The sequence below is a fragment of the Liolophura sinensis genome, chromosome 12 (assembly GCF_032854445.1).
Source record: "Liolophura sinensis isolate JHLJ2023 chromosome 12, CUHK_Ljap_v2, whole genome shotgun sequence".
NCBI classification, from domain to species: domain Eukaryota; kingdom Metazoa; phylum Mollusca; class Polyplacophora; order Chitonida; family Chitonidae; genus Liolophura; species Liolophura sinensis.
Genome location: NC_088306.1, coordinates 16,713,010 through 16,736,846, shown reverse-complemented (window position 1 = coordinate 16,736,846; position 23,837 = coordinate 16,713,010). Strand labels below are relative to the sequence as shown.

The 23,837-nt window shown below is 39.6% G+C and overlaps 1 protein-coding gene across 1 annotated transcript; it reads right to left on the bottom strand.

Moving 5' to 3' along the window:
• Positions 1-6,656: 6,656 nt before the first annotated feature.
• LOC135479268 (coiled-coil domain-containing protein 39-like) lies at positions 6,657-23,319 on the bottom strand. Its single transcript, XM_064759085.1, has 22 exons — positions 23,140-23,319; positions 22,400-22,519; positions 21,889-22,035; positions 21,553-21,711; positions 21,141-21,233; positions 20,535-20,663; positions 20,051-20,242; positions 18,349-18,452; positions 17,559-17,796; positions 17,132-17,221; positions 16,495-16,659; positions 15,734-15,871; positions 15,248-15,364; positions 14,786-14,925; positions 14,339-14,414; positions 13,917-14,076; positions 13,540-13,646; positions 12,896-12,967; positions 12,105-12,236; positions 11,427-11,543; positions 8,427-8,568; positions 6,657-7,727 (listed from the first exon to the last, which is right to left on the bottom strand). Exons 1-22 carry the CDS (start codon positions 23,251-23,253, stop codon positions 7,639-7,641), a joined length of 2,841 nt encoding a protein of 946 aa, XP_064615155.1. The 5' UTR covers positions 23,254-23,319; the 3' UTR covers positions 6,657-7,638.
• Positions 23,320-23,837: the final 518 nt, after the last annotated feature.

Here is a 23,837-nt window from a genome sequence, read left to right as displayed (position 1 = left end):
GTTTTTTTTTTTCTATTTTACAACTTGAACACAGGTAACTGATTTGTCAGTATATTTGTAACTGAAACAGCAACATCCACAACATAAGCCATTCAAGTTCTACCATATCACAGATGTTAAAAGTGTTATATTCACGGATCTTTGTTTCCAGTCATAACACCTGTATAATACGACAATCATTGTCCAGTGACAAGTTCCAGTGGAGTTCATCAGCCCTCTACAAAGGGAGGCAAATCTTGTAACGCCCTCTGCATCTAGCTGTATAACAGTAACAGCTGCTATCATTAATGTTAAGTAGTTTTGTCATGAAAACACTAAGAAGGGTTCATTCCATAAATTACAAGATTTTTTCCAGGAATAACATGATTTTTTCCAGGAATAACATGATTTGTTCCAGGAATTACATGATTTGCTTCGCTTCGTAGAGAGCTTTTAAATGCGACCAACATAATAATATTTGTGAATTCCATGTTAAGAGTACTTAATTTTACCCCTTTTCAGATAATAAAAAAACGCTGGACAGTGAACACTTCATATATCTGGAAGAATAATATTATGTAGATATTTCTATGGACATACACATGTATAATCACATATATGCCCCTTATTTTTGTGTTTTCTTGTATACCTGAATGTTTGGTCTTGACACGTTTTCACCTGGATTTTCAACAATCCTAATTTTTCCATGTTTTCTCAACATTTGTCTTCTTGAAGTATTTCTCCATCATGTTACAATATCATTGATTATGGGGGGAAAAATGTGTTGTAAAAAGTAGAAGTCATAACTTAAAGTGTTTTGCAGTATGTGTATATTTTGGTGTAGTCTCACATGAAAGTCTGTCATTGTGATACCTGACCAATTGTCTTTCAACAGTGTCTTTTTACCTTGGTTACAATTGGTTAGATCAAATCCAAAGTAACCAATCAGTATTAAGTAAAGCACAGGTTGATGAATCCCAGCCATGACTTTACTGCCTTTTGTTGTGCTCATTTTTTAGAGATGATCGCAAAACGTTTACGTGAAAACATTCTGTTTTGGGTAATTTTTTCAATTGTTTAACATTTGCTGCTTGGTCTGCCCTTGTTTGTCTAAGTGGATATTTAGTAACTAGTAGTGCAGCTTCTGGGGCCAATTCAACAGAGCTATTTCTGACTTCTGACAAAAGCTGATATACGATCTCAAAGCTTATTTTTGAGTTTTAGAAATTGAAATTTTGTACCCCTCGTCAATGTTGTCTTAAAAACAAAAGTGTCTGAATTTCAGCTTCTAGTATCAAAAACTAAGCATGGAACAGAATGGTAAAATTCTGACTTTAACATCAGAAAGGGCTTTATGGAATCTGCCCCTGTTGCTTATGACAGATATTATGTGAAAGCTACAAATTAAGGGATATTGACTTCTTACATGTATATGACTAAATGTTGCTGTTTGGCTGGCTGGGGAGTTGCCAAATGTGTGTAAGACTGCAAGTTACCTTTTGGTTGAAAGTGAGAAAAGTTGCAAAGTGGCAAAGAAAACAAAAGTTTAATGCTGCTGAAAGCTTGCAATATTACCCAAAAGTTGCATTGTCATGAAAACAGTTTAGTGGCCTGCTTGCTAGCGAAGCCACTATCTACTCAGAAGCATATGTAAAATTTGAAAAGGCGCTTAAATTATTGTTATATTAATGAACATGCTGTCAAATTTGGAGAGGCACTTTAATTCAGGTGTTCTGGAATGAAATCTGCCTAAGTGGATAAGAATCCAGGTTACAAGAGGTAAAAATAATATGTCTGGACCAGTAAGGACTTACAGACAGTGTGTGTAATTTGATGTATTATTAGTCATATGGCATATGTTTTGTTTCGTTAGTGTGTATACATGTAATGGTATTGGGTTTTATATTGCAAAAGTGATGACGATGTACACGAAGAATTCCAATTGTAGCATTTTGTAGGGTATATTAAAAGAGTGGTGAAGGAGTGGAGAAGGGAGAGGGGGGGGTTATGATTGGTAGAGTTAAACTACAATTTGTTCTGGAATAAAAACAATGTCAATTCATCTTTAAAATACCAAGTTCAAATCCAGGAGGTGCCTTTTTTTTTTTGGTCCCCGACTTTTACGTAGAGGTAAGTGTGCAATGCAGTTCCCATGTTGTGCCAAGATTATACTAGGCTAAATCCAATGATAACTGGGTTTGGAGTGTCTGCAAATGCTGGCATAGTGATGGTATAAAAGTTGTCAACCACTGACGTGGCTTTATAATGATCTTGCACATGTGCATTTATTTAGTTCGTTCCTGGGATTAAAAAAAACACCCCCTCCCCGCTTCCTTGCCCCAGTGGGAAACCATGACTTTACCCATGAGGCTGCCCCACTCACATACACACCTCAGGGTCAACTGAAATATTTATGTCAACTCTTCATGGCATTTTAACACCTAGCACCATGAGATCAATCATTTAAAAATATTTCATAGATTCTTAACAATTCATTGATGTTTAAATAAGACTTGATATAAGTATAGTCACAAACCACAAATAATTTTTATCCCTATTTTTGTACATTTTCAAATGAAAGATCCGTCATGCAATATACAAAAACATGCTCATAGAACTGACATGCACATCGGAATTCCACTTGACATCCTCAACACTGATACCTGTACACCAGGTGTGTTTTCCTCACTTTCCTCTAAAACACTGTCATTCATGGTTTTTAACTCAGGGATAGAACTTCCTTTCTTGGGGGACGTACTTGGCATTCGGGTGTTGACTAAGCCACAGCGTGACCAACAAGAGCTGGACTCCAATGTGCCAGCTCTAGTTGGCTGCTCTGAGGATGACATTTTCAGACACTACACCAGCGAGGGCCCCGGAAAGTTAAATACTGTAATACCCTAATACCCTCTGCCACCAATATTTGGAAACATTTTGAGATTACTGTGGTGTGTAGAGAACTAATTTGCACTGTTTTATGACGCTTGCATCTTTAGGGAAGCCTTGTATTAGTCACATGTGCAACGAACAAATCACTGGCATCATTTTGATGATAATTGTGAGCATAAATACCACTGGAAAAAAAAATTGCTTTAGTGCTTGAAAAGGTCGAAGATTTACACCAGCTGCACAAAGACGAGTTTACACCAGTGTCATGCAGATGTGCTTTACATGTACATGTGTATATCAAATGGATTGTTCCAGACTCGTTCCAGCATGGAGGGATAAGTAAAGCTGTTGTTTTATAAAAAGGGAGCTTTATTTAAGAAAGGTGAAATATCTAATAATAGTTTGCTTGGAGATCAGCGCAGTATAAATCCTGTCAGCCAGTATACATACAGGCAGTGTTAATTCTGGTTAAGTGGCTGTTCATCATGTAATGTTAATAAGGAGTGCCTGTAAACTTCATGATCACCAAGAGGGGGCCTGAACTAATGTAGGTGTTGGAAACAATTACAAGTAGACATTGTGACTGTTAAAAGAAAAGAAACGTAGTACCTTGAATGAGCTTTTGGTTGGACAAACTGGAATATATGACATTTCTACAAATGCCCGTGTCAGTGAGCATTAGTGCAGGGTGATTGGCTTAAAGTTTCTTTCTCTGAAGGAAGTTTGATGTTAACAACCTGTGTTAAAAACTAAGCCCTTAATTGGTGGTGTTTGAAAGCCATGAGTTGTTTAGAAAGTGCTGAGACATTTTGGTTGGAAGATTATGAAAGGGGTGTCATACCTTTCAGACATACTAGTTTGGAAGTTTTTGGGGTAATCTGCCGTCCTTGTAAACATTGATGTTATGTTGTATGACCTCTACAAAATGTGTTCATCATGGAGTAAATTGTGTTGATATAAATGGAGAAAGCACACTCCTTAGAGCACATACGTCACTCTTTAACATTTGCTTTACATTGCTGCCACCACTAGCAAATTTTGGACCTTGGGGTCAGGAAGTGATGTTGGAAAACACAAATAGCTCTGTGCCAACCTTGGCTTTGTGTCTAATAATACTTCATACTGATCCATGACATGATTCTAACCATCATCTGAAATATGTGCTGTAAAAAGTATGTGAAGGATATTCACATCACACAGAACAGGTTCTGAGGATGACTTTCATCTTGGTTTTGGAATGTATTCAAATATTCAGTATAATTTTGTCAGGAGCTATATGCTTATGTATAAGGAGCTCTTAGAATGCATGTTCCTCATTTTTTTTTTGTGAAACTGGCATGATTTGAAATTCGGCTATGAGATGAGGGTGTGAAAGTAACAAGAAGTAAAGGAGTCTTGACATTCGAAAACACCTGGAAAACTCTTATACCTGCGGACGCGCTTTTCCAGACAGTAGAGTAGTCCATTAAAGAGATTCTGCCCTTCTGCAACCCAAACCATATGATTTCTGTCATTAGTCCATTAAAGAGATCCTGCCCTTCTGCAACCCAAACTATATGATTTCTGTCATTAGTCCATTAAAGAGATCCTGCCCTTCTGCAACCCAAACCATATGATTTCTCCCAGGAGTCCATTATAGAGATCCTGCCCATCAGTGATAATCCATTCACGAAACTTTCCAAGGCTCAGAATTTACATTAGTAGTTACATTTATCTGGCTTGTGATATGCACTTGTTTGGGATTGTGCAGTCAGTTGTGTAGACAATCAATGCCTGGAATTGTAATAGTGTGCCTGCCTAATTAAGCATGTCAGGAGGAAGGGAGAATTGACGGAGCACGAGAATGTGTTTACCAGATGTGTCGGTTGTTGTTAGGGGACAATTGATGCTGATGGTGAATTAATGCATGACCCGAGATAAGTGTCATTTGTATGTACTTCAAACCATTGTGTTCTGACATATGGAAAACAAAACAGAAGTTAGAAGTGTCACTTTTATTTCAAAAGCTGTAATGTTCTTACATGTGGAAGGCAAAATAGGGGTAAAGAAGTGTTTATTTGTACCTTGAAATTCTAACGTTCCAACATTCATATATGAAAAATGAAATAGTGGTAAGAAGTGTCATGTATTTCAGAAAGGATGGCAAAGCAGCAGTTAAAAGTGTCATTTGTATCTCAAAAGCTCTAATGTTCATTCATGTGGAAGGCAAAGCAGTGGTAAAGAAGTGTTATTTGTGCTTGGAAATTCTAGTGTTCTTGCATACATTGTATGAAAGGCAAAAAATGTACCTCAAAAGATGTAACGTTCTAACATTTGAAAGGCAAACATTGAAAGGAAGCCTCACTTGCAACTCGAAACCTGTAATGCTCCGACATATGAAAGGCCAAAAAAGTGCAAAACTGTCATTTGTATTTCAAGAAGTGTTGCACAACACTGGTCATAAGTGTCATTTATACTTCAAAAAGAATGACACACCATTGTCATTTGATCTCCTAGGCAGCGAACAGCCCCTAGAAGAACAGTTTCTTCACAAGCCACTTTGGAATCTCGACAATTCCAGATTCATTGTCACTGTAATAATCATCAGGTGTACATGCATCAGACATGTAGGAAATTGTACATACTTCGCCTCAAGAAAAGAATATAAATAATAAAAAAAAGGTTGATGTAACGACAAAACTGAAGGTGAAATTGGAAGAGGATATCATCGTCACACAGATTCTTCACCTGTTCATACCTTGAGTACTGTACCTGTATGTATTATTAATGCTAATTTATAGATACTATAACTCTGACATTTGTCTGTCTGTCTATCTGTCTGTCGTACACTGTACATCTCTGTCACAGTGGATATGATAGCATCCTGGCTGTAAGAGAGCTATTGTCATGTGTACAGTTGGGTTCTTCTGTTTATTATAATATGTAAAGACAAAGACTTCTTGTGTTCTGTGTTTTCTTCTAACTGCTGCCTAAGTTATTCACCTGTTTGGAAAGGTGGTACTCTTGACTTGCTTCTGAGGTCTTAATGAGGTCTAACCTCATGACTGAGGTATTCATTTTGCCTGATACTGAGGAGTATCAGCATCATCTACTGGGTGCGTGGCTCCTAACCAAGAGGCACATGCCTCGTTGTCATACGACTCAAAATTTTTGGGGTACGATGTAAAGCCCCAAGCTTCCTTGTACATACATACATACATACATACATACGTGCATTATATGAGTCACAGGTCTGCGGATAGTTCAGGGTTTTCCCCCAGGTTCTGACCGGTTTCTTCCCACCGTAAAGATGGCCGCTGTAGTATAAGTGAAATATTCTTGAGTAAAACACCAACCAAATAAATAAAATAAAATGAGGCGCAGGTTCAATCCCAGCCTTGGATACAGAATTTGTACATCTCCTCACTCTAGTGGTTTGTAGGGGACTTTGTGACAAAGTGGTCAACTGCTGTTTGTACAGTCTTTCGCTCATCGAAGACCTCCTCTTTCATTATTCATATGTTAGTGGATGTCTGTACATCACCATGGGAAATTTGTCAGTAAAAGATAGGTGGTTTAACCTATAGGCAATCCAGGTTCCTCCATCTATAAAACTGACTGTCAGCAATTTAAGTGAACAATTCTGGAGTTTGGTGTAAACCAACAACCATCCTTGATGCTAAGTCTGCATATTACAGCTGTGATCACCATAGGAGGCAAGGTGGCAGTGCTGTACCAATCAATGACAATCAAAGGATTCAGGAAGATGCTACTGTTATTTACAACTGTTGCTACACGATGATTTGTTTGATTGCATACTGAACAATGTTTCACTTACAATCATTCAGAATGACTGATTCATCCACTTGACACCTTAAAGAGTTTTTTTGTGAAATTTGACTAATTTCTCACAAGAAAAAGTATCATTTTGAAGGCCTTTACATGTTTTGGAAAGTGCACTTTTACATACCAAACTTCAGGTGAAATACAGTATATGTCAGGTTTATGGGTGGAGGAAATGGAGAAACCATCAATCTTGCCAGGTACCTGACACAAATTTCATGACAAGCCTCTGCTGGATTTGATCTAAAAAACCTCCTTGTCCAGGGTCCCGAGAACTTTCATAAGAAGACCTTATTTTTCAGTCAGCAAAGACACCAGGTATCTTTACTGCTACAGGCTTCCTTCACAACAAGTACTCATATGTCAAACTGCAAGTCATACCACGTGCCTGTATTTGTCAGCCAAAGATTTTATAGTACATGAGAAGATCACAATGGTATGGACATGTAATACAGACAAATAAATACATTATAAATTTATATACATCTGATTGAAGAGAAATATATTACTGGTAGTTAGAAATTCCTCGTAAAATGTATTTGGACGGACATATATCTAGGCAGCCCTTTCAGAAGGTCAAATCCTCCAGTAAAATGAAAAATAAGTAACTGTTTCAAAATTATAAAGTAAAATGCTGTAGAATAAAGGTAAAATTTGTGTCTATCACATTTAACAGCTTGGACCTCTGTAAAAAAAACTAAAATATACGGCCACAAATTATAAAAAAAATTATTGCCGTATAAAAAAAAAATTGTTCCCTGGAATGAACGCGTGCTGTGCTTGCACAAAACACACAGTTGCAGCTTTTACACAATGCTGTTCAACAAAGATCATTAGAAAACCAGGATAAAAGAAGTTATCAGATAATCAAGATAAAAAAAATCATGTCTTAAAAATAGAGTTATGGTTTAAAACGATCCAGTTGCCTATGTTGTAAGATGGAGAATGCTAGCGACGTCCAGTGCCTGCACCTGACCGGCTCGCTTGACTGCGAACACTTGCAATGGAACTACCGCTGCGGGAACTTGCTGGCGAACCTGTAAAACGAGAACACATACTGGTGAAAAAATCAATGATTAAATGATCAATGCTGATGAAGCACCAGGTTTTCAGTGGGCTGTAGACTATCGTATTTCACCTAGAGTTTAGCATTTTTCATGTGAGTCAGTTGAGAGGTTTTTTGTGAAGTCTGATTAATTGTTCAGCAGAAAAACTTAAGTGTCCACAGGAAATTTCCAGTTTTAAGGCTTTTCTGTGCATATTTACACACCAAACTTGAAAACAAAAGGTAAAATGCAGTATTTCTGATAATCTGCCTACTAGGTTTAACATTGACTTTCCTTTTACACGCATACTTGGGTTCGGATCCACTGCTGTCTGTATGTATTGGTAGCGTTGTGTTGACATTATTCTAAAAATTGCACTTAGTATTTTTACTGCTGCTGGAGCTGATTACTGTGTGCATATACTGAACATTTTACAAGTGTGTATGTGTACTGCCGACACTAACAATGCTGTATGTGTGCCAAAAAATTCAAGGCCCTATTTTAACTGCAAAACTCACTTGATTCATCCTTAAAGGGATAAACAATCAATGCCTATTGGCTGACAGAATTTCCTGGGTAAACTGCATGTTTGGTTATGCCTCGTTAGCTAAGTGTTAACCAAAGCATAGTCTGTACTTGTCGATATCTCACAGCAGACATCCTGAATCCCTTCAATCACCTTGTTCTTACCTAGTTCTGCTCCAATATCAACAGGGCTGGGACGACTCTGAGTGGAGGCGACAGACCGAATGCTCCGCACAGAGGAGAGGCTGCTCCGCGCACTGCCTAATCGGGAACCCCTCGGGGTGGGCGTCAGGGCGGGAAGATTAGCCTGGTGAGAAAAGAAGTCCAGATTGACATGGGCTTAAAGAATGAATAACAGTTAAGAGAATAACAATAGTTATGCAGTAAAATGCCAATTAACAATGTTCTGAAACAAAGCTTGACGTTACACACTAATGAAGATCTTGCTGGTTTGGCCATGGCTCTAAGTCAGGATGAGTCTGGGTGTTTCTGAATGAGTTGTACGTGGCCAGTACCAGACCAGTACAAAGTTCTGTCTTCAGATCAAGCTTAAAGCCTGACCCAGACTCTTAAAACTGACCTGTGAGAAGTACATGTAGAGGCTGACAACCTCCCCAAAGGCTGATCTGTGAGAAGTAAAGGCTGACAATCTCCCCAAAGACTGACCTGTGAGAAGTACAGGTAGAGGCTGACAGTTTCCCCAAAGACTGACCTGTGAGAAGTACATGTAGAAGCTGACAATCTCCCCAAAGACTGACCTGTGAGAAGTACAGGTAGAGGTTGAAAATCTCCCCAAAGACTGACCTGTGAGAAGTACATGTAGAGGCTGACAGTTTCCCCAAAGACTGACCTGTGAGAAGTAAAGGCTGACAATCTCCCCAAAGACTGACCTGTGAGAGGTAAAGGCTGACAATCTCCCCAAAGGCTGACCTGTGAGAAGTACATGTAGAAGCTGACAATCTCCCCAAAGACTGACCTGTGAGAAGTACAGGTAGAGCCTGAAAATCTCCTCAAAGACTGACCTGTGAGAAGTACATGTAGAGGCTGACAGTTTCCCCAAAGACTGACCTGTGAGAAGTAAAGGCTGACAATCTCCCCCAAAGACTGACCTGTGAGAAGTAAAGGCTGACAATCTCCCCAAAGACCGACCTGTGAGAAGTAAAGGCTGACAATCTACCCAAAGACTGACCTGTGAGAAGTAAAGGCTGACAATCTCCCCAAAGACTGACCTGTGAGAAGTAAAGGCTGACAATCTCCCCAAAGGCTGACCTGTGAGAAGTAAAGGCTGACAATCTACCAAAGGCCGACCTGTGAGAAGTAAAGGCTGACAATCTCCCCAAAGACTGACCTGTGAGAAGTACGTGTAGAGGCTGACAGTTTCCCAAAGACTGACCTGTGAGAAGTAAAGGCTGACAATCTCCCCAAAGACTGACCTGTGAGAAGTAAAGGCTGACAATCTCCCCAAAGACTGACCTGTGAGAAGTACATGTAGAAGCTGACAATCTCCCCAAAGACTGACCTGTGAGAAGTAAAGGCTGACAATCTCCCCAAAGACTGACCTGTGAGAAGTACATGTAGAAGCTGACAATCTCCCCAAAGACCGACCTGTGAGAAGTACAGGTAGAGGCTGAAAATCTCCCCAAAGACTGACCTTTGAGAAGTACATGTAGAGGCTGACAACCTCCCCAAAGATCAACCTGTGAGAAGTAAAGGCTGACAATCTCCCCAAAGGCTGACCTGTGAGAAGTGCATGTAGAGGCTGACTATCTCCCCAAAGACTGACCTGTGAGAAGTAAAGGCTGACAATCTCCCCAAAGACTGACCTGTGAGAAGTAAAGGCTGACAATCTCCCCAAAGACTGACCTGTGAGAAGTGCATGTAGAGGTTGACAACCTCCCCAAAGACTGACCTGTGAGAAGTACATGTAAAGGCTGACAATCTCCCCAAAGACTGACCTGTGAGAAGTGCATGCAGAGGTTGACTATCTCCCCAAAGACCGACCTGTGAGAAATAAAGGCTGAAAATCTCCCCAAAGACCGACCTGTGAGAAGTAAAGGCTGACAATCTACCCAAAGACTGACCTGTGAGAAGTAAAGGCTGACTATCTCCTCAAAGACTGACCTGCGAGAAGTAAAGGCTGACAATCTCCCCAAAGACTGACCTGTGAGAAGTAAAGGCTGACAATCTACCCAAAGACTGACCTTTGAGAAGTAAAGGCTGACAATCTCCCCCAAAGACTGACCTGTGAGAAGTAAAGGCTGACAATCTCCCCAAAGACTGACCTGTGAGAAGTACATGTAGAAGCTGACAATCTCCCCAAAGACTGACCTGTGAGAAGTACATGTAGAGGCTGACAACCTCCCCAAAGATCAACCTGTGAGAAATAAAGGCTGACAATCTCCCCAAAGGCTGACCTGTGAGAAGTGCATGTAGAGGCTGACTATCTCCCCAAAGACTGACCTGTGAGAAGTAAAGGCTGACAATCTCCCCAAAGACTGACCTGTGAGAAGTGTATGTAGAGGTTGACAATCTCCCCAAAGACTGACCTGTGAGAAGTAAAGGCTGACAATCTCCCCAAAGACTGACCTGTGAGAAGTAAAGGCTGACAATCTCCCCAAAGACTGACCTGTGAGAAGTGCATGTAGAGGTTGACAACCTCCCCAAAGACCGACCTATGAGAAGTACATGTAGAGGTTGACTATCTCCCCAAAGACTGACCTGTGAGAAGTAAAGGCTGACAATCTCCCCAAAGACCGACCTGTGAGAAGTAAAGGCTGACAATCTACCCAAAGACTGACCTGTGAGAAGTAAAGGCTGACAATCTCCCCAAAGACTGACCTGCGAGAAGTAAAGGCTGACAATCTCCCCAAAGACTGACCTGTGAGAAGTAAAGGCTGACAATCTCCCCAAAGACTGACCTTTGAGAAGTAAAGGCTGACAATCTCCCCCAAAGACTGACCTGTGAGAAGTAAAGGCTGACAATCTCCCCAAAGACTGACCTGTGAGAAGTACAGGTAGAGGCTGAAAATCTCCCCAAAGACTGACCTTTGAGAAGTAAAGGCTGACAATCTACCCAAAGACCGACCTGTGAGAAGTAAAGGCTGACAATCTACCCAAAGACTGACCTGTGAGAAGTAAAGGCTGACAATCTCCCCAAAGACTGACCTGTGAGAAGTAAAGGCTGACAATCTCCCCCAGGTCCTGATGCTGGTTCACCACATCCCCAATCTGCTTCATCACTGTCTTGTTGAACTCTCGCATCTCGCGCACCTCAAAATCACGCTGAAGAAAGACAAAAACAGTTCTTTTACAGATAAATGGCTATTTGACACCCAAGAACATGCCATCAACAATCATAACATCACAGAAAATCTTACTGATTTATTTATTTGATTCCTGTTTTACGCTGTACTCAAGAATATTTCACTTATACAACAGCGTTTAGAATTATGATGGGAAGGAAACCAGGCCCGAAGGAAACATTATGACCATATGCAGGCAAACCTTCCCATGTACGTCCAGACAGGAAGCCAGCATGAGCTGGATCGCATTGGTGACAAGCTCCTGGACTAATGTGCTGCACCAGCACCCTAACCAAAGGGCCTCCGAGGCCCCAAGGTCTTACTGAACACTTGCCATAGCCTTTCTTTTACAAATACACTGAAATTTTCAAACAACTTTATAGTAGGCACAATATGCACATTTCAAAATACACCATGACCACATAAAATAACCTTAGGCAAGCAGTCTGGATTATGTTCAATGGATCCATCTGTCCTCTGGGTGAATTGTTCACAAACGTTCTGGACACAAATTCCATGATTGACCAGATAACTGTCGTACCTCCTGTGGGGACTCATCCTTAGACTTGGTCTGGTTCCTCAGCTCCCGAGTGTACTTGGCGTTCTGCTTGGCCACACGCTCCAGTTTGGCCTTCTGGTCATCCAACTCCTTCATCAGCTGATTCACCTTAGACTAGAGCAGGAAGAGATAGGTGAGACATGTAACAGAGAAACAATGTGTTTGAAGTAAAACGAGGAAACAACATGTGAGACATAAAACGATGAAAAAACGTGAAATATAAAATGAGGAAACAAAACAGGGTGGGGGGAGACAACGTGTGAGAGATAAAATAGGCGGGCATGTGAAAGGCACAAAGCTGAGGGAAACAACATGTCAGACATTAAAAAACACAGGGAAATGAACATTGAAAATGCACTTCCTTCTAATACAAACTGTCTTCAGATGGCACACCATATCACTAATCAACTGTAGAAAGACCAATTTACAGGTCGAACTGAAATGATGTAACTGATACTCAGTGAATGCGAGAGGGGATACTAGCAATTTGGCGGGACAGTAGTGCAAGACATAGACTATGCTCAGGTAAACCGGTGAAATGGTTCCCATGCAACGGCAATTCGGGCCCATGCCAGGCTGACATGTTCTGGTGTTATACGAGTACAACACAACGAGTTGAACAATGAACAACACAGTTTAGGTCCAAGTTACTTCAGGCAGGAAAGGTTTCCCACTGAGCAGGTTGAGTTTCAACCTACAGTTACATGTAGATATTCCCGACTACCACTGATACCTGTAAGTAAGTTATAAAATACTTGACCCTGTCTACTCACCTTTTTCTCTTCAATCAGCTCAACATAAGCGTCTTCATCACGGGTCAGGTTATCCAGAGTACTGCTCATCGTCTGAAAATAAAACATCTGCCTTAATAAAAAAAAACCATATACACCTACTTAGACAAACACCTATTTAGATTTTACCCTCACAGAGAGAAAACATTACATTAAACATAATGGGTGCCACAAAGACTAAATTAGAAACATGAGATTTGTGAGAAAAAATTTTCAGGAGGATTTAAGAACCAGTGAAATAAACAAAGCTGTGACTTGAATATGGAACTGAGTGGTTCATAACTGTGAGTCGCTGTTCAAAAAAGGTACAAACACAAGGCAGTTCTCTGCAGCAGTTACTTGTCACTGTGTGACAATTTCATATCAGTATCAATATCAGAGGCCACAAGCACAGGGGAAATGACAGACTTTGTAGTTGTAAGTCAAAAGGTAAGGTGCAACTACCTGTAGACAGTGCTGTACAGTGATACCAGGCAGGCACTGTGCAGTACTACACGGATTTGCAACTGGAAGGTACTGTGTAACAAGCTTTCTGTTCAGTACTCTACATCACCTGCATGGCACACTCAAAGTGAAAGTGAAAGTTTAGCTGTGTATGTATTGTAGACATGTATAAATGTTCTGACCTGTAAGTCCTCCTGTAGCTCTCGGATCTGACGCCTTTTGTACTTGTACTTGTCCATCACCGCTCTCAGTTGCTCCTCCAGCTGCTGCTTCTCTTCCATCTCATCACCTGATTCCAGCAGAAAACAGTCATCCATTAGGGATCAGGGATACACTTCGTGAATTTTCCTCAAAAACGATGTGAAACACAAGTCTATCTGATAGCATGTGAATCTCCCACAAACATCCCACAAATCCTGCCACACCCCACTGGATTAGTATCTAGATATATAGCCTTCTGCATACATGGGAGTACTGACTGGCCAGAAAATCAGTACAATCTGACTGGGTAGGGCATCATGAGTGGTTTTCAGCATTAAAAAAATGGGACACAACTCACTTGTATCTGTGACTTTGTTGAAGCTTTTCCTGTACGTCTCATTGCGACTGTTCATCAGTTTCAGTGTGTTCTCCAGGGCACGGATTTCCCGCTCGGCTTTGCGTATCCGAGCATCTAACTCGTCTCCCTCCCTCTGGAGCTCCTCTTTGTCCTGGGCAGCCTGACGCATGCAAAAGTTGATTTGATCAGTGGTGGTGTATGCCACGCTGTAGTATTACTCATACCAAGCTACACAAAAATATACATCAGTCATTTCAATATGTGCTACATAAGACTGCACATATAGCAGCACGAGCGTCCACAACTGCTTATTGCCTTAATATGTCAGACCAACCAACATTAGATCAGTCTATAAATTAATGTAGATTCCAAACATTTATGACAATATGCCAAATATGTGGGTCAAGTTTAGGGCTAAATACCTTTATGACATAATAAGCCTGAGATTTTTCCTCTTCACCTTCTGGGGGTGCCATGGAAACCATCAGGATCTCATATCTTGAAGAGAAAAAAATATCAAGATTTGATTTATGAGTGACATTGGTCGAGGGAAGTGTTGAGCTTGGAACCATGCTTCTCAACAGATCTCACACAGTGAAGAATTGTTGACATCATGGGCTCTGATTAGTGAGAGTACAATACAGTGATCCCCAAAAACACAACTCTGAAAATCTGAGCCATCACACAAATGCACAATCTGGGCTCAACACTGTGCACGAGAGAGTTTCTTGCATTGACAAGGAGACTTAAGTCAAAGAAGAAACAGTACCACAAATAAGCCCAATAAAAGTTTAAGGCATCACACTGTCCCCATTATCTCCCTTCCTTTTCCACCAAGGAGCCACATGTAGATGAGATAATGAACTTACCGCTTACGAAGTTTGTCAATTTTGGAGATTCTTTCATGAAGTTCAGCACTGATCTGTTGCCTCTCATCATCACCAGCACGGATTTGGGCTGTCAACATCTCTCTGTGAATACTGATCTCCTGGCGCCGCTCTTTCATTGCCTGTTAGAAGTGTAGTAAATTGGCTAACGCTATAACGAGTCATTTTAAAAGCTATTTTCTTTTTAGCTGTCACGAAATATTTAAACGCGTTCTCAAAAAATTTAATGCTGAAAGATCAAAATATGATTAATTTCATGTACCTATGTAAAAACATGAAGTACTTTGGAAAGGAAAGAGAATGTGAAAACCACAATAAAAAGCAATGGATCACTGAAACTAAAAATTATTCTCAGCACACTAAAAACGAAAATAAATTTGATCAATATATTCTCACAAAATGTGATAACAGAAGATAACAATCCACACTGAGAGTGAAACTCACTGTTTCCAGCTGAAGTTTCCTCTTCTCCATGGTGAGAACCTCATCAGATTTGGAGTAGAGGATTTGTCTGAGTCTCTTCAGCTCAAGTTTTAGTATGTTCTCATCAACCATCATGTCCTGAAAGAAATGTAAGTATGAGATAAAACATACCTATAGCTACCCTGGTTTTTGTTAACATTTTCATTTGACATAAGTTAGAAATAAAGTTTTCAATTTGAATATGGTCTTCAAAACTTCTATTGTAATGCCTGTTCATTTTAACAGAGACTGAAAAAACGTTCTTATTTTGTGTTTTTAGATATAAAACTACATGTATATCCAAGACAGGCTCTACATTTCAATTTGAACTTTTAAAAAGTTTACAAAAAAAACCAAAAACACATTAATTATTTTATGAGTAACAGAACAATTCAAATTGAGGATGCAAAACACACTGCTCTCTACCCTTCATTCATTTCAGAGTTAAGACAACAAGATATGACCTACCTGCTTCTTAGCAACAGTTCTACGCAGTTCTTTCTCAGAATTTTCAGTATACAAGTCTAACTCTTCTATTTTGGAGGTAAGATCAGCCTTTTCTGCTCCACTCTTCTCTAGTTCTCTCGCAACTCTCCTTGTGTCATCCTAGAAACAAACAAATGTATGACATTCATAAAGTGTCATTGTACACTACATTCATTCCCTATACCTTTGATTCCACATTGAAGAAACCCTTGCATTTCAGCGGTACCATGTACTTGTAGGAGTATATAAATTACATGTCTATTCGTGACATGTGATAACTCACTAACATACAAATGAGAATTCCAGATTCCAAATCTTAGAAAAGTTAAAGAAAAAATTCCAGAATGTCGGAAACCATCCTTCGTGCTGGCCGATAGCTGGGATGCCTCAACCATATGGCTTCCACCAAAACCTTATCGACATGTAGTTTGTGTTGTCATAGGCCAGTGTGGTATGGCTTTAACATATGTACCCATAAACCAGTGCCTATGTCAGATGTCAATCAATAATGTGTAAACAACATTAAACAAGGATGTATGTTTGTTGCTATGTGGTTTGTGTCTTAATATTTAGTTGTAATGAATGTTGTCATTTGGAGAGTTACCAACTTCCACATTTTCATCATCAAATTTATACAAAATAAAAAAAAAAAATATATATTTCAGTTACAACCTATTTTTTTCCCTTTTGGCTGCTAGCTGAACTTGGGTTTTGAAAAATAAGCATATTTGATTGAACTTTACCTGTAGTCTCTTGAGTTGAGCTGTCAGTAAGGCATGGGTTGTGTTTTTCTGTTCCAGCTCCTCTGTAAGTTCATTGATTTTCATCTCCAGCTGGATTTTCTCATCATTAGACTTTTCTCCCTGCATGCGGTTGATCCTCCGTTCAAGTTGTTGGATGGTGAAGTCCTGAGAGTAAAGGGCAAAAAAAGAAGTGTCATTGTTGCGTTTTATCACCAAAAACATTTAAGCTTAGATTTAAGGCATAATACAGTAAAACTACATGTAATCTAATATAACAGTGCGTTCAAAAAACACTGGCAGCTTCAAATTCAGCTAATAATCATTTGACATTGTAACCAACACGTACAGCTTCCGTCTTTTTCCATTTTGCTATCACCTTCAGGGAACACATCAAGTAGATTTTGAAAATTTTAGCTTCTGTTTTTGGTACCCTGATCCACAACATTCTCCTGATAACTGAGTCAAATTATGACCACTTTTCAAGTTGGAACTATCATTAAATTTAAACAATATAGAATTTGACAGAAAATAACAAATGACTCTTCCACCAAGGCACGCATGAGTCAAGGCAAATCTACACATTTGGCAACTGTTCAAGCAATTTCCAACACTGACAGCTCTGTTGACTCCAACTGACCTGATTGTAGATGATCTCCTGCTGTTTGAGAGAGTTGGTGTCCATTTTGTTGATTTTACTGTTCAAATTTCGAATGGCTGCTGAGCTTCCCTGAAATTTAAGAAAAATAATTTTTTTTACTTGCGAAATTATGAAATATAAAGAAACCTTCATTGAATTTGACAACAATAATTTAAATCGATCATGACTAACGATGTTCCTGGCCAAGAATAAACAAACTAAATCCGACCCTCACTGTATCTGATATCAACATAAGAGAAGCACATACTGTTCAGTTATTATATAATGATAATATTTCAGAACTGACTCTTAGATGAGAGGGATTTTAGATTACACATGGTATGACTAAAAATTCAAATATTTAACAGCCAGAAAATCAAACGTCGTGTAAAAAAACTCAGGTGTACATATTACGACAATCCAATACCTGTATTTCAGCATCAATGTTTTTCTCTTTCAGTTTCTTCTCGTGGAGCTCCTGTGACTTCTTGAAGCAGGTATCTCGCAGGTTCTTCAGCTCCATGTCCAGGGCTTTCTGTCTCTTCTCTTCATCCTCCATTATCTCATCCATGCGTGCAGCGCGCTCCTCAGCGCTCAGCGTGGATTCTGTGGCGATCTTCAGCTTCTCCACCAGGGTTTCGCGCAGTTCCTGCACTTGTATAAGTCTGAGGGAGACATGAAGGGTGAAAAAGTTACGGCATTGATACATTCCTTACCACGACTAGACAATCAAGGCCTTTATACATGATCAATGAGTTCACAAATGATCAATAAACTTATAGATGATCAAGAAATACATACATGATCAATAACTTTACACAAGATCAATTAATTTATACATGATTTAAGTTTACTGTTATTTGTTGACCTTTATGGCGTCAAGCCACAGCTGTGTGCCAGGCCGTGAAATTTGCCACTTTCACTCAGAATGATCGAAACTTAAAACAGTTCCGCAACGGTGGGGTGGGTGAATGTTTGCTCACCATATTGTAGACCAATTGCTAGGCAAACATCGCCGTGGGAGTGCAGTGCACATACTTGGTGAGGTGAAAGTAGTCCAGCGGATGCTGGCTTGAAGAATTCCAGACAACACCTTTAGAGCTAGAGGTCATCAGTAAGTTTACAGATGAATGCTTTCATGGGGTAAGAGGACAATGATACCATTTACCAAGTTAAACAAAACAAAACAGTGCTTTCTCAAACACAAACATACTAACTTGTTATTTTTGTCAACGATGTCCTTTTTGAGCATGTTGACATTTGCTCTTGTCACCTCGAGATCAGTAGCTGTTCGGTCCACCGTTCTTTTCAGCGCCTCCAACTGTTAACAATAACAGAGAGATTTGTATAATTCAAAGTTCTCACAGACACTGTTTCTTTTTTAACTGAATAATCCTGAACAATGTGCTCCATACCTCACCGCTGAATACTGTCTCCTCGACAGACCATTCTAACCTATTGGTTAATGTATACATGTACACCCTGTTAAAAGAAACTCAGTTTCCTAATATGAGCAGACAGCAACACAATTATGGTACCCCACTGAATGCTTCAAATGAGCCTAAAGCCTAGTGAAAGAGTACCAAACAGTTATGTCGACCACCCAACATGTCAAAGCCAAATAAGCCTAGTGAAAGAGTACCAAACAGTTATGTCGACCACCCAACATGTCAAAGCCAAATAAGCCTAGTGAAAGAGTACCAAACAGTTATGTCGACCACCCAACATGTCAAAGCCAAATAAGCCTAGAGAAAGAGTACCAAACAGTTATGTCGACCACCCAACATGTCAAAGCCAAATAAGCCTAGTGAAAGAGTACCAAACAGTTATGTCGACCACCCAACATGTCAAAGCCAAATAAATTTGCAGGGATCAAAGATGATCTTATTGTTGTTGGAGAAATTCTGTGATGACAAGGACAAGTATATATTCTTCACAGGAATGATAACTTTTGTTTTTTAACTCAAAGACCAGCTCTGTAGCAGTGAAATCTTTGCCCTTCCAGGCGCTGTCACGGTAGCTTTACAACTACTGCCATCTTTTATGGCCTAGCACACTTGTTCCCATTGGTCAAACTGGATTGTGTTAATTAGATAGCTCCACGTCACTGTGTTGAGATGTGTGGGCTGTTATACCAGAGGGACATGTGCAATAAAGGTCTTGGACTAAAGAGAGAACCACAAATGGCTAAAATTTTAGCCGCAACAATTGCATTTTAAAGGGATACAGAATCGTCGCTGACTGACTGACAGTGGAAATACAGCCTCTTGGGTTAAACGTTGCAGCCTTGGTCACGCTTGAATAAATGTACCATATCTAAAATTCAGCTAAGGCCAGACATAACCTGGACTTGTCTATCTCTCACACCAGCCAATCAGATTCAATTCTATATCCATTTGAGAGGCAAATAAATTAAACATCACTTTTCAATGCTGAAATTTGCATGTTTACAGTAGGATATAATCCTACCTTACAAATAAACCTCAACACAGCTTCCTAGAAAGATGACTAGAACTCTCATCAATAAATGTGTTATTAATATGCCCATGACTTAACCAATGGGAAAGTTTGGGTCATTTACTGCACTGACTCAGAGTGCATATGAGGGGCTTCCATGGCTCAGTTGGTTAGCGTGCTAGTGCAGCTTAATGACCCAAGAGTCTCTCACCAATGCAGTTGCTGTGAGTTCAAGTCCTGCTCATGCTAGTTTCCTGTCTGGTCATACGTGGTAAGGTCTGACTGCAACCTGCCAATGGTCGTGGGTTTCCCACGGGCTCTGCCCGGTTTCCACCCACCATAATGCTGGCCGCCGTCGTATAAGTGAAATATTCTTGAGTACAGCATAAAAACACCAATCATATAAATAAATAAATAAATCAAGTGCGTGTGTAAAATCCTCCATCTACTACATGTGCATACCTCGTCACTAAACTGCACTCTCTGGGTCTCAGCTTCGGTGTAATCCTGCCTCATTTTAGCAGCTGTTCGCTCTGCCACAGAAATCTTTTTCTCAAACTCTTGGTTGTTATCCATCTCGTTCTCATAGAACTGCTGCCTCTCCTTAATCATGTCTTCACGCTTCCTTACCTCCGCCTTTACTCGTGCCAGTTGCTGTCGGGCACAAAACACCAAATAAAAGAATTCATATTGGCTTTAAAAAAAAAAAATGAAGTACTTTATGGTAAGACATATATCAGCGAAAAAAAAAATCAAAGAAACCATTTGGCACTGAATATTTAAGCAATTCATTATAATAGCACAGTATTTGCTCACATACGAGTGCAAAATGGTGACAAATGAGACCACTTTGTATTATAATACTTCAGCATTTTATTATGGTTTCGCTTTCCGGACATTTGACCCTACCCTTTGTTTTTTTCGCAAAAGAGAAAGTGAAAGTTACCGCTGCCAGCAGGTCCATCTCGGTGTCTCTCCTCTGCATCTGCTCTATGGTATGTTCCCACTGAGAGATCAGATTCTGACGTTCAGTGTGAGCCTTCCTAAAATCCTCAGCTGTCTTGTCAAGCTCAATCTGTCACCATAAAGTGCATACAAATGAAACACCTTCCGATACATGTCAAAAAAACTGTTTAGCCAAACCTGTTTGTCTCTTAATTTTCCCTTTCAGTTTTGTTAATTGGTACTGCTTTCAGGCCACTCTGCCTTTCTATTTTTTCAAATTCCATACTTGCACCGCTGCCTTCATATTCCATATCTTAACTGCTCGCAAGAACTTTGCACATGGACTAGCAGGCAGCCTCATTTGTACCCATGTCATGGGTACAGTAATCAGTAAATCAGTAATTAAGTTTGTATAATTTATAATGTCGAATGGATCTTAACGTCTTCAAACTTTAGAAACATTTCACAAGTTGAGCTGTACTTGGAAGATGGGAGAAAATTTGATTTGAGTAGCCACTAATAATCTTTTTAACAAAATCTCCAGCTTCTTTAATTAGGGTCTTTAATGAATACTAATTCAATCGGAGGATTTGGTGGATAATCCTACCTGAGCAGTCAATGTCTCTGTAGTCTCATGGTCCAGAGCTTTACGTTTGCCTTGTACTTCTGCTGTCAGCTTCTCCATTCTCAGCGACAGTTCCTACAATCACAGAGAATAAAAACAATCACACAGTGATTCATGTATCATAAGTAGCCATTCAGACGTCTACTGTCAACGTTTTCAACATCTTTAGTTATGCATGTACGTGTAGTTTCATTTTCTGCAATGCTTCTGTTACTACTACCATAAGAGATGGTGTTGTCATGGCACACTGGTTTCATTACAACACTGATAGATTCCTTGTGAGTATTGACTGTATTTTTATTATCACAAAGAGATTTTTAAATGAGCAATTACACTTTCATTATGTGTAAAAACTACCCCATTATCAACAGAGTTCATGTTATGTTGTGTTGACCTTAATCTTGCTCTCGTCATGTCTAGAGTATTTCTGTAGAGTCATGGAATCCTCATCCTTCCTGGCTGACTCCTCCAGCCACGCCTCCAGTGCCTGCTGGTCCCAGTTCATCTGTGATTTCATCTCCTCCAGGCGTTGGGTTTGACGGAAAATGTTGTTCTGAAGAAAAATGGAAACGCAAACAGTCAGAAATGAACGAACACCATATATTGGATTATTTCTTATTTCACCACTCATCATGGCTGAAGGGCACCCAGGGACTAATAAATCTGAATTAGCACAGCAAACAAGACCCACAACAGGTATGATGTCAAAGTATTACATCTGCAATCTCACCTCAAAGACGTTTCTCTTTTCCTTCAGTTCCTCCTGTTCCTTCTGAAGCCGCAGTATTTCTTGTTTCAGACGGCCCTCCTCACGTTCTGCTATCTTGGAAAAGTGACTTTCTGTTTCTATCTCCTTCTGCTTAGCATTGACCAGACCCTGAAATACCCATTACATCAAAGCAAATTAACCAAGTTGCATTAAAAGCGGATGTAAGTCTTAATGATTGTGCACATGTACATGTATATGACAAGTAATATTTCACAGGCAGCAATGAATGGGGAGAAATAAAGCAACAATTTATGTAGTAAAAATGGATATGTAGGTGTTACAATTTAGTAGACAGCAAATAAGCAAGCATGCACCTATCTGTCACTGATGAATATTGCAGAGCAAAGATTAATATTAAAAGAAGCCTTAAATCAACAGCATCACTTCATATATATATATGGGCTGGTATTTCATGACTCTGATTTCTACCAGTATTATAAAAATTCAATGATCAGAATATTGAATATCCAACCTGTGTATGTTGTAGTTCCTGTCGTACATTCTTCAGATGCTCGGCCATGGCTGTAATGCGGTCAGTGGTGACCTCCAGGTCATTGATATGCCTGACCACTGACCGCTGTTTCTGGGTGACCTGCAAACGTCATACATTTTACAGATGAGTATGAATCTATACATGCAGTAAAAACAAACTGTACATGCATGCTGTAAAGTTTCTCATAATCTGTATATATGAGCTACAGGGCTTACATTACTAGATTTACTTTACACTGACCATGGGTAATTAACCAACACACAGTTTAAAGCAGATATTTCAGATATAAGTCATATTCAGCATTCGGCATAGCTGCATATGTGCTATATGAATTAATGCTATCTCAGACTGCGAGTTACTTTGTCATCAGATAAATTCGATGTCAGTAATACCGGCACTATACATATGTAATTTACATAAACAACCTAAACTGGGATACAGTACATATAAACTGTAATGTTCTTTTGTTTTGTTTTTTTTTTTTGTTTGTTTTTTTTTTCAGAACTTGTTGACAATGAAGTTTCTTTTTAATTATTTTACCTTGACGTAAAATGTAAACAATCCAGAATTTTAAAATGTAGATAAAAACATGTTCCCTTGTCATTCTCAAACTCGGAGTAAAGACTGTCTAAACATTTATCACTATGTCGTGTAAGGTAAATTCTACGAATTATCCATCGACTCTAATCGTTTGGCGTTGTTGTTGTATTGGTACATACCTCATCCTCCAGATATTTATTTTCCTTGTTTGCCACGGGCATGCTAAATCCTTCGTCCCATCCCAGTTCGCTTAGGATACTCAGGGTACCCGCGTTACTCCCTCTGTTGCTCATTTTAGACGATTCTGTTTGTAATGTCACGAAAGTTTACTGTCTTCCGTCTTCTGTCACTTGCTTTCCGCACAAATCGCTGTGGCTGCTGATTGTTTTGATTGCTGTGGCGACGCAGAGCCCGGATGTAGCCTGCCGGCAAGAGGAGGTAACTCTTATAGACATTTTCAACTGACTGGCGGGTGAGATGGGGGGGTTTCTGACAATGCATTTCCGTAAGGTATCATCGACTAACCATGTAGCTAATAATGTATTGCAGATAAACTCTTGGCTTACTGCGTGGTACTTATAACAATTAAATTAGTGTGTGTGTATTAAATATATAAACGTATGTGTATATATGCAGAAGCGTCCTATATCAAAAAGTGAAAGACCAGTCAAAGAACATATAGTACCGGTACATGGGTCTATTAGGACATTTGAAGTTTTATATCTTTACCTTTACTCCTGCTGGAGTGTCCCTGTCTCGGTATACAAGTTCTATCATTTTGTTGAATATGTGATACTTCCATTTCTCTATCCAAATGCCGTGTAATGTACAGAAATCAAAAAATAATTTAATGTAACGAGTCTACTCGTCTATAAAT